The sequence below is a fragment of the Mytilus galloprovincialis genome, chromosome 10 (assembly GCF_965363235.1).
Source record: "Mytilus galloprovincialis chromosome 10, xbMytGall1.hap1.1, whole genome shotgun sequence".
NCBI classification, from domain to species: domain Eukaryota; kingdom Metazoa; phylum Mollusca; class Bivalvia; order Mytilida; family Mytilidae; genus Mytilus; species Mytilus galloprovincialis.
Genome location: NC_134847.1, coordinates 42,059,944 through 42,072,365, shown reverse-complemented (window position 1 = coordinate 42,072,365; position 12,422 = coordinate 42,059,944). Strand labels below are relative to the sequence as shown.

The window sequence follows — 12,422 nt, the reverse complement described above, 5'->3', positions numbered from 1 at the left end:
ATCATGTAATAAAAGTTCGTCAAATTATCCAGTTTCAATTTTTCAAATCATTTATATTTGAAATGCTGAATCCTAACTAACAACGTGCGTTGATTTCATTTGACTAATATAGAAATAATTTTAAAAAGTATTGCGATATAACTGAAAGACAAAAAACTTATTGAAAAGCACCGAATTATTCAGTAACATAAACGCACACGCAAAACAATACTTAATGAAGAACTAAATATTATAAAAAGAGGTCAGATTACATTGATTTGCCGGATAACTAACACAAACATGTGTAATACTTGAGTCAACAAGCATTATGTACGAAACAAATTCTCTCGACAATTGTCAACTTGCCCAAAATCTTGATGTTTGACCTAATTGCAATGCAAATACAGAAGCATGACAAGCACCGTTGTATTTTTAATTCCTTACTCACATTACATGTATGCCTTAACTCGAAAAACTGTTATCATGAAATGATTTCTGCTTGCTTATTTCAGTGCATGTATTTTCCAATGTGTTTATCATAGCGGTGTCTGTACTAAATGTTGTCCTTGATCATTGTTGATATGATTGTTTTGATTTTTAAGGCAGGAATTCCGTCAACTATCGAAATTAACTTGACCATGTTAAATCTTTAGCTAAAATCTTTTTTGAGCAATACCTCACACTTCTTGCATTTTCGCTACGCCTTAACCTCATTATGACCTCTCATGTAGAATTGATCTAAGCTAAACCCGTATAAAAACCCCATGCAGATGCGGTGTTTTCAAGACATTCAAGGGGACAAGAGGCATATAAATCAATAATGAATGTCATAATTTGCACAACATTGTCTTGCAAAATACAAAAACAATAGAAACATAAAATCACACAAACGACGTTTTAATTACTTCCACATATATAAGACGCACAAATATGACAAATAATTCCTAAGGAATGAAATCATTTCACAAGAGAAATAGATCAGAAATTTATAAGGCATCATATGATACTGGTAAAAAGAATTGATTTATTTATAAGGTTGCTTAGCATCGAGATACAAATGTTTCAAGCATGAACCAGAACACAGAACACATAAACAATAAATACAGTAGGTTGATGTTGTTATGGATGCCACTGCAAAAAGGGTATATTAGATAGGGCAGGAACTTGTGTCTTTCTACTGACTCATGAAAAAATAGAAAGGTACATGTATAAAACTAAGCAACAGAACATGACTCTACGGTGATGTTCCTTTGGCACCATCTTACGGTGTTTATATTTCATAACTTGTTCGCTATGCCCGTGTCTGTTGTGACGTTTTTGATTTTAACGAACGCAACCTATGTATTACTGGTAAATTATTAAACCAGGGATATCGTTACCATAAATTACTTAAAACCTTAACTAAATTTTTCCATAGATATAAAGATTTGATTTTGAAGTTTGGTTGTACCTGTAGAAAACTTATTTCAAACGGGATAGCACATCCTCATTTTGCCCGGAAATTTAGAAATGATCCATGCTCCTTTAAATAAACTTATTCTAAAAGGTTACCTATTCAACACTGTAATAAGATCATTGAATATTGTTTTTATTGGTATAAATATAGATTTTGTTATCAGTAAATTAAAAGCTAACTAAATATTCCTAGTATGTTATATGTATATACATATTCATGGATCTACAATCTGTCGATATCTGTAACTTGGCATTGCACGAGGTCATGTTTTTCTCTTGCTGTTTATGACGTCTTTACACTAAATCCATTGGATGTTGGATGTGTACGGATTAATAGTTTAGTCTTAGTTGCATGATTTTTTTATTAGTTGTTAGTGGCTTTGAACTAGCTGTCAGATAACTGCGAGTACTCTCAGATCTGTTTATTGTGTCTTTTTGTGTCGGGATGTTTAAGTACCGGGTCCGGTCCACTTGTATTTTTGTCCATCTGATGAGTTAAACCTTTTTCAACTGATTTTTATAGTTCGTTCTTATGTTGTACTGTTATACCACTGTCCCAGGTTAGGTGGAAGGTTGGGATCCCGTTAACATGTTTAACCCCGCCACATTATTTATGTATGTGCCTGTCCCAAGTCAGGAGACTGTAATTCAGTGGTTGTCGTTTGTTTATGTGTGACATATATGTTTTTCGTTCATTTTTTTTTTACATAAATAAGGCCGTTAGTTTTCTCGTTTGAATTGTTATACATTGTCTTATCGGGGCCTTTTATAGCTCACTATGCGGTATGGGCTTTGCTCATTGTTGAAGGCCGTACGGTGACCTATATTTGTTAATGTCTGTGTCATTTTGGTCTTTTGTGGATAGCTGTCTCATTGGCAATCATACCACATCTTCTTTTTTATATCTAATACAAGCAATTAAAACCAAACGGAAAATCAAACAGCGGTACACAATACCAACAAAGAAAACTAATCACTAGGTAAGACCAACCCTTCTAAAAACTGGGAAGCACGCAAGGACTTCTGAATAGTAAAGAAATTTTTTCCAACTAGTGAAAAATATATTGTTACTCAGTGAAGTAACCATAGGTGGATAAAATGAATATTTCGGCTCAGACAATGTAACAATCTTGGCGAAATTGGTGTGGTACTACCTGTCATACATATCAGTAGTCATATGTGACATAGATAAATCATAACGGTCAACACAATAGGATTGCGTCGGTAAACTTCAAAGCGTTGACTTTGACTTAATCGGTGTAAGCAGTTACCCCTTTCCAAGGAAATTATGATTATTGTTATAGGAAACGTCAGCCCTGAAGTTTCAACGAGGAGATATAATGTAACGAGTAATTAAATGTTTTATCCAATTGCATAAGAAGAGGGACCTAGTTTATAAGTACTATATGGAATCTTTTGATTCTGTAAGTATCCTTTACTCACACAGCCCAAATTGTAGGTAGTCGAGAAGATTTTTGAAGCCAATATAAAAAAGAAGATGTGGTATAATTGCCAATGAGACCACTCTCCACAAGAGAAAAATGACACAGAAATGTCACCGTACGGCTTTCAACAATGAGCAAAGCTCATATCGCATAGTCATCTATACAAGGCCCCGACGTGACAAATGTAAAACAATTCAAACGAGAAACTTAACGCTGTATTGCTACTAACATATAGGTGCACAGAAAATTATTGTATGATGATAGCAAATAAAATATGTGTTCAATATTTCACTCAAACAAAAAAGTGTCCCCAGTACACGGATGTCCCATCCGCACTATCATTTTCTATGTTCAGTTGACCGTGAAAATGGGGCAAAAACTCTAATTTGGCATGAAAACTAGAAAGATAATATCATAGGGAACATGTGTACTATGTTTCAAGTTGATTGGACTTCAACTTCATCAAAAACTACCTCGACCAAATACTTTAACCTGAAGCGGCACAGACGGACGGACGGATGGACGAACGGACGCACAGACCATAAAACATAAGATATAGGAAGATGTAGTGTGATTGCCAATGAGACAACTCTCCATCCAAATAACAATTTATGAAAGTAAACCATTATAGGTTAATGTACAACCGTCAACACGGAGCCTTTGCTCACACCGAATATTGCCCATAAATGGGGCATAAAAATATGTTAAACCATCATAAGTGTCTTTTAACTGTCTACTTGAACTGTTCATTGCGAAAATTAAGATCTCGTGACATACATAATTGTTGCATTTGTTCGTGGCTTTAAAAGCTGTGTATTTTCATATTAACGAAGTCCATATTCACGGGACCACGACTGTTTAGGTGTGAGTAAGAACTATTTGGTCCGGTATTTGATTGTAGGCAATTACAGCCAAAATTCCGTTAGGTACTGTCCAATGACCTATCTAAATAAGGAGTAGAATGTACGTAAGAGGCAATCAAAACTAATAAGTCAAAATAAGTGGCAACGTACGCGTCTAGGCAGAAAAAAAAGATGGCAACTGTCTAGACTATATATATAAAAAAAAAACAGAAACCCTAATGAACCACATCAACAGACGACAACCTCTGAACAACAGGTTCTTTAGGATAGGTGCAAAACAGCGGAATTAAACGTTTTAGCGTGCGCCAGACTTCGCCATTACCTGATGTAGGTGTGTAACATTACACTTTAGAAAGACGTACTATAGAATATCAATTATAATGGTTTAACTCAATCAAACAAGTACACATATTTACAAAATAAGTTAACATACACTGACCGAATAAATGTCACATGATACATTTTTTAAATAAATACAATACATGTATTAGTAAAAAGGGGCAAATGTAAAACAATATCAGTAAGACAAATATAACCTTTCACAAAATGGCGTTGAATAAAAAAAACCGTCCATTTGTTATCTGTATAATTTTGTTGGAAGGAGTACATTGTACATGGAATACATCATTATTTCTTTACAAAATGAATAAATTTGTTGTTCAAAGTTCGGGAACAGAATCTTAAATCAAATAATGTGATTTAGTGTTAAGCGCCATGGAAAACGAAAGAAGACATGACATGTAAATCATTCCAAATTGTGATATTTGCGGTATGCATCAATCTAACAACACAAAAAACATTAAAGACATTTACATGAGTAATAAATGAAGGACATCTTCTTCTCTTGATGATACATTCGGAGTGTTCAACATAATTTCAATAAACATGTTACTTTATATAACATTTCACAGTTCTATTATTAATGCCAATTCAGTTTTAAATTAAACAGATTTTCATTATATGATCAATTCAAAGCTTTGAGTTTATTTGTGCATATCATATTGATGAATAACCATACTGAATATGGTATGGGCTTTGCCCACTGTTGAAGGACGTACGATGACCTATAGTTGTTAATGTCTGTGTCATTTTGGTCTCTTGTGGACAGTTGTAGCATTGGCAATCATACTACATCTTCTTTTTTTATATTGAATGCTATTATCACATATAAAAGAATAAAGAATACAAGTTTAATAGCAGACTGTCCTCGTTGTATTCTAAAACATTTCAACTCACTGGATAGCAAAGTAAAAACAAGAACGTAAAATAGTCCACCATAAATGTTATCTGATTACCAAACGCTATGGCCAGAAAATGTAACGTATGTATTACCGTCACTGTATATTTTATCAATGCGCTGTGCTGCAATGTATACTTTATCTCCTTTCTGTAGATTTAAGACAATATCAAATGTTCCGGTCTTATAACCGTCACCATCGTTATAACTTCCTGACATCGCCAACCCATTGTGATAAAGTCTCAGATATAAATCATCACCATGTGCTGACATAACCACCGCCGTAATATGATAAAGACATGCATTTGGAGCTGTAAATATCCCAGTGCTTGGATTATATCCATTCCCTACATTGGTCCAGACTTGATTAAATAAGATCTTTGTTCCTTTCGATAAATCTTGATGGCTCTTACGGTATGCTGAAAACGCAACTGTCTCTCGTTTCTTTACCAATTCATAAAAATCTGAAGAAAAAAATGCAATATACATATATAATCAAATGCTTTTTTAACTGATTCTCGACTTTTTTATATGAATTACTTCAATAGGTCACGATATTTGTTAATGGTTGTACACTATCTTAGGAACTTAGTAGTTAAAAAAAGTGTTGCAATTGTTTTTGTTTATTTTTTATGTTTCTTGATTTCTATGAGTTAAATGTTGACTATTTCACTCATTTTATGCTTACAATTTGCCAATCTTTCATTGTACATGTACACCGTCTTTTATAATTTTATGAAATAAGACATATCTCTCGCTGTTTTGATTTCTAGGACTGTTAACAAATTGCAAGCGAATTTTGGAAATCACCTATAGATAGGGTGAGACATAAATATTATTTACTTTTTATTATGGATTCACAGGCAAAATTTGCTTACATAAATTTCACATGAATCTCAAATTAAACTCACGTAAAAAAATTTCAACGAGCTCATACATGAAACTCACGTGAAAATGTTCATTAAATTGAGCTTCACATAATTCTCACGTGAACTTCTCAAAAAACTATTTGGTATTTTTCATTTTTTTTAATTACATTTGAAAATTTAGATGTTGTTTGAATTACTTTAGTTAAAAAATTGATGTGAAGTTCACGTGAACAAAATTCATGTGAATATCACGTGAAATTCACAAGAGTTTCGCATGTGATTCGTGTAAAACTAAAAAAAAACTGATTTCACGTTAGTTTCACGTATAAGCTCGTTTGAGGGGAAATTGATGTGAATGTCACGTGAAATTTAAATTCACGTGAAATTGATGTTAATTAAAGGAGAAGGTTCACGAAGGGTTAAAATTGGCCCTGATTTTTTTATGTTTTTTAAATTGGGGCAAAAAATTACAAATGTCACATAGAAATACTTGTGATAATACTACTAAGACAAAAATATTTTTTTCTGGCACTTTTCTTTACTATTCATGGAGCAATGACCCCTTCAATGAGTACAATTTGTATTAAAAGGTCAATTTTGGTACTTTTTGTTCATAATTTTAATTGTTTTGGCATAATTAACCTTGGCCTCCATCTACGATCCAAAAAGTGTTTATGCTGATGAAATCTATATCAAAATTGGAATCTTTTGGTTACAACACATTCTGGATCGTAGGTGGCGGCCAATGTGTTTCAAAAGCTTTTAGGTCTGAAAAATGCACAAAATCATCATATTTTGACAAAATGTCCAAAATGACCTTACTTTGGCGAATATCTTGTAGTCTTATGAAAAGAACTGATATATTTAGCATTTATACTTTTGAAATAGACCCATTTACGAACCAAATTGAGACCTTTTTGGTGTTTTATGATAAAGTTGATATTTTAAGCCATTTTGTGCCATTAGTGAACCTTGTCCTTTGCCTGTGTAACCCCAAAAATTGCAAATCATTAAAATTGAAAGATATATTGTCTTTATTATAACATTCGACGTAAAATATTATAATGATCCAGATGCGCAATTTTGCAATTAATAACAAGTCAGTGATCACCGAAACAATTGAATATTTGAATATCTTAAATCTTAAAAAAACCGTTTAGAAGCTGATATTTACAATAAGGACCAACAGAACAAACAAGACTATAAAACTTGTATTTTCAAAATATGATGATATTTTTTTTAGTCGCCTCAGTTGTGCAAATAACACTTTAAAACATATTTCATTGGATTTGACTTCCTTTGTGTATTTTCATCAGGAACCCTCATACCAAAATATTGAAAGTCATAGATGTTTAGTAATCTTAACATGTGACAAGCTGTACGATCAAAAGAAGTCATGAGTCATTAAACACTTCAAATTTTCTGACAATTAAAATTTCAGAGTACTGTAAAAAAGTTACAAAACCTAGCATTATGTTACGATATTATATTTGGTTAGATGTACTCGACCAAAAGTGCGATTTATTGAAAAAAGTTTTGTTTTGACTATGGTTTACAGTCGAAAGGTCATGAATGAATTCGTTGTGTAAAAATTAGAAAGGACGAATTAAACGTACTTTAGTAACCAAACGACGGTACACAGATAGGAAGACAGGCAAAATAGCGGCTTCCAAAAACACGCTTGTCTTCAATATGAACACTATATAGCAGAAGTCATTGTTTGTACATTTACTGCTCATTTGATGAGTTTTGTTAAATTTGAAAAATAAGGACTATGGAAACAAAATACTAGTATCCAAAATATTGTAATCTGAATGTCTTACAGGTAAAATGATATTAGCAAAGAGTCTATGAAAAAGCAAATGTAACTTTATACGTTGTTCTGCATTTATGCATTGTAATTAGGCGAGGCGTTCCAAAATATCAAAATCGTTGCAAGATTCTTATAAAAACCACATACAAGTGTTACTCTTTGTCTGTAAATAGTAAATTTGAAATATGATATGTGTTCACAAATATGGTACCAAAAGATTCTTATGTGTCACAAAATTTAAGGTTCTGACATAGTTTTGTCATATTCAATGATTCAATAGAATTACATGATTGTATAAACAATTACTAAACGCACCAGTTTGGAAAATTGTCAATCACATGTAAATTAATATATTGTGTTCCTGATAAAGGTGATTCCAGAAAAGTTCTTCTGTTCTTAGCTTGGGAATATTAACATATTGGTCTTGTGTGTTTACGTCCTTTTCAGATGAGTTATATAAAGTCACGATGCTTTGAACGAATACCCTTTATAAAAATAATTCTATAAAGTGCAATTCTATCTTTGCATGTTGGAAAAATCTTGAACCTTAATTGTTTAGAGCTTTTAATAAATATGTCGTCAGGTTTCGTCAACTTTCAAATTTCGACATTGTATAACAAACAATGATGAAGCATTCATAATTCAACTCTTGATTTCCCTCTATAAATAAAGGCAAAAGTAGTATACCGCTGTTCAAAAATCATAAAATCGATAGAAAAAACAAGTCCGGGTTACAAACTAAAACTGAGGGAAACGCATTAGATATAAGAGAAGAGCAACGACACAACATTAAAATGTAACACACACAGACACGAACTTAGCATAAGACAAAATCCGATGAGCATAACAAATATAGCATCAAAACTTATACATGAATTTGGGATGGAAAAGTACCGTGACACGTCTTATAATAATGTGAATTCACACTCAAATGTAAGAGGAAACAAACGACACAAAAGAAACACAACGTTAAAATGTAACACAGACAGAAACGAACTATAATATAACACTGGCCATATTCCTGACTTGGTACAGGACATTTTTTAAAGAAAAAAATGGTGGGTTGAACCTTGTTTTGTGGCATGCCAAACCTCCCGCTTTAATGGCAATGTTAAATATAACATTAAAATGACAACACAACATTACAGGACTACAATGCAAATAAATAAGAGAATATATTGGACAAAGAAATACACGAATAATATCTAACAAAAGGCACCAGGTTTAAAATTTCATACGCCAGAAGTGCGTTTCGTCCACACAAGACTTACTAGTGACGCCCAGATACAAATGTTCGAAAGCCAAAACAAGTACAAATTTGAACTGCACTGAGGAAAAGTTCAAAAAAGTTGTGCCAAATACGGCTAGGGTTTTCTGCTCGGGATAAGAACCTCTTTAGTATTTAGAATAATTTATTTATCCTTTAAAGCAGATCTTAGAAATAAAAATAAATCTATATAAAAAAGACGATTTATAAAGAAGTTGCGTCTTCTTTATGTAGGAACGTACAATTGTGAAATTATATATTTTTTCATTTGTTTCCTTAGATAAAAGTCAGTTTGCAATTTCTATGTGATTTGAATTTCATGCCCGACAAATGTATGGTTTTCTAATTAAGTAGATATAATCCAAAACATATAGAAAATATAAAGACAAAAAGTTATTCCTTACATTGGAACTACTAGGAAAGCAACAAAGAAAACAATACATTCGTTAATGAGTCCTACCTGTTTGGTGTTTTGATATTAACTCATGTAACGTCTTATTGGAGTTCACTTTAATCATTTCCACAACTTCTTCAAATGAGGTATTGAATCGTTTCTGTTCTTGATGTAGAGTAAACTGCATTAATTCTATAACTCTTTCCCTTTTCTTTTCAGCTTCACTGAACATTTGTATTTTCGAAGACAAAGATTCCAACAAGGTATTCATCTTGTCTCCATAAGATGACGTTTCATTGTTAACCTTGGCTTTAAACTGTTTAATGGCTTCCTGGTATGAGTTGTTAAATTGCATTTGATCCCGTATCTGAGAATCTTGTACCAATTGAACAAATGTCTCAGTTTCCTTCTTAATATTACCCATTTTATCCAACTTTGAAGTAATTGAATTGTCCCATGCCATCACCTTCTCCTCAAGTAACTGCATTTTAAGCTCCAACCACACAAGTTTTTCGAGTACTTTTTCCTCAAAATGAAATTTGGAACAAGTATTTAAAGATTCGAATTCTGATCCAATCGAACTTGAAAACTTCCCAGCAACAGATAAGCTATATAGAATTATAAAGGTTCGGACGATATCCATATTGATCATTGACTTTGTGCGTTCAGTTGGTTTTTTTTCAAAATGTCTAACAAAAAAATCGCTTTAACTATAAAAAACATTGCTGTATTCTGTTAACTTAGGTTCCAGCGATTTCATTCATTATTTTAAAAACTCTAAACTATTTCTGCATAGTTAATCGGTCCGCATGCAATAGCTTAGAAGACTACCAATAATATGATAAAATCCAATTTGATAACAAAAACATATATTGACTGTTATATCAATTCAACATCTTTGTTGACGTCGAAAATAATGTTTAGTGGTTAAAACAGTATACACTGAGTGTAAAGTCATCAAAAATAGGTGTAAAAGTAAACAGAAACATTTTGATAACAAATAATTATTATTTTACAAGGATTTGCCAAAGCAAACATTTACAAAATACCAACTAAAGATGCATATGTCTACAAACAACAAACATGTTAAAGTTTTCCTTGCAAAACACACAGAGTTAGAGATCACAATATTAGCTGCGAAAATCATTAAAGAAAGTAAGAACGTGTCAATATTTGTGGAAAAAGTAATCAAAGGTACCAGGCTTATAATTTGATACGCCAGACGCGCGTTTCGTCTACGTAAGACTCATCAGTGACGTTCAATCAAAGAAGTCAGAAATCCAAACAAGTATAAACTTGCAGGAATTTATTTGTGGAAAATAAGGCATTTAAGGTGTATTCAATCAATATAAATCTATTGATGTTTGATTACGAACTAAAAATGCAGGTAGTACGTATCTAAGTTTACGTAAGCAGCATTTGAATTATTTGCAAACTAATCTTAGATAACAGGCTGATAGTTTAGTGCATCTTGGTGAGTAATTGTAATTGACTTATACTTTCAGATGCCTAATAATCTGAAAGCATTTGGAACAAACCACAAAATACAATATATAGCATGTAAAAGGTTATCAAAAAGTAAAATCACAAAAATACTGAACTTAGAGGAAAATCAATTCGGAAAGTTCATAATCACATGGTAAAATAAAAAAGTAAAGCGCATCAAAAACGAATGGACAAGAACTGTCATATTCCTGACTTGGTACAGGCATTATCAAAAGTAGGAAATGGTGGATTAAACCTGGTTTCATAGCGCTAACCCTCTCACTTTGATGACAGTCTCATCAAATTCCGTTATATTTATAATGACGCGTTAACTGAACAGACACAATAAATGAAATAGTCGTTTGTTTCCTTTTATATATGAGTGTGAATTTACATTATTATAAGACGTGTCACGGTACTTTTCTATCCCAAATTCATGTATTGTGTTGTGATGTGATGTTTTATTCTCATCGGATTTTGTCTAATGCTTAGTTCGTTTCTCTGTGTGTTACATTTTAATGTTGTGTCGTCTTTCTACTCTTATATTTTAAAATGCGTTTCCCTCGGTTTTGGTTTGTGACCTGGATTTGTTTTTTTCTATCGATCTTATGATTTTTGAACACCGGTATACTATTGTTGCCTTTATTTTGAAAAAGGTACAATTAATAAATTTTTATTTGTGTATTATCTGTTATTTTTACAATACAATGTAGCTGACTGAATGCAGGATTAAATGAAATGAGATGATCAAACCCATGTCAATATCAAAGATATAAAACAAATACAAATTTTTTTGAACACATGGTGGTTCCGTGATGCTGTATCAAATAATACATCATATATGATTGCAACATTATTCGGATTTTCTGACAGATATGAGACCCTGATCTCTGTCAACTTTCAGGTCATTATGTCTGAGGTAATGGTCCTTATAAATAAAATACATTTGTGTTATATGAAAAAAATAGATTCCCGTTTATCAAATCAAATCATACATGTAGAATTGCAGGTTATCTGCAACATATCATTACGTTTGATGAGAATATAAAATAAAACGATTGTAAGGTCATTGCTTCTAAGGTCAAAATCAAAGTAACCATTTCAAACTAAAATTGAGAATGGAAACTGTATATAAATTTTTAATCTTTTTTTTTTTTTAAAGACAGCAATTATTTTCTGATTTGATTGACAAAAGTTTTTAAATGATTAACAATTGAAAACTATGCTAAAATCTATCAAAGATACAATTTTGAGCTTTCATGAGGTATTTATAATTCCTTTTGTTATATAATCAAACGTTTGGAAAACTCGATAATGTTGTTACATGAGACTTATAAATATATGTTATCGTATACATAATTGGAATAAAGGCATGCGTTATTACAATTAGGTAACATATAATACTATCACTTCATATATGCACTTAAAGAGCTAATTAAAGTGAAAGATATCATCGACGTTTCACATTGAGTTATTTTATTAGTCGTAACATAAATACTGCTTACAATAACCGCTTAAAACTTGTCAAGCACGAGAAAACAGACTCAGTATTTACGTGGTTTTATGCTTTCCTTGAGTGTGAATTTCGTATGCTCGATCTCCGGATTCACGGAAA

General features: G+C 32.1%; 1 protein-coding gene across 1 annotated transcript; it reads right to left on the bottom strand.

Annotated features, from left to right (window-relative positions):
• Positions 1-4,315: 4,315 nt before the first annotated feature.
• On the bottom strand, positions 4,316-10,148 carry LOC143049167 (uncharacterized). Its single transcript, XM_076222905.1, has 2 exons — positions 9,389-10,148; positions 4,316-5,443 (listed from the first exon to the last, which is right to left on the bottom strand). The coding sequence occupies exons 1-2, from the start codon at positions 9,972-9,974 to the stop codon at positions 5,034-5,036; spliced, it is 996 nt and encodes a 331-aa protein (XP_076079020.1). The 5' UTR covers positions 9,975-10,148; the 3' UTR covers positions 4,316-5,033.
• Positions 10,149-12,422: the final 2,274 nt, after the last annotated feature.

Bases quoted from the DNA above. Each gene is read 5' to 3' on its own strand.
- LOC143049167 (XM_076222905.1), bottom strand. From the start codon at position 9,974: ATGATCAATATGGATATCGTCCGAACCTTTATAATTCTATATAGCTTA. The intron at 5,444-9,388 runs GTAGGACTCATT...TTTTTTCTTCAG, and splicing joins AATATCAAAACACCAAACAG to ATTTTTATGAATTGGTAAAG.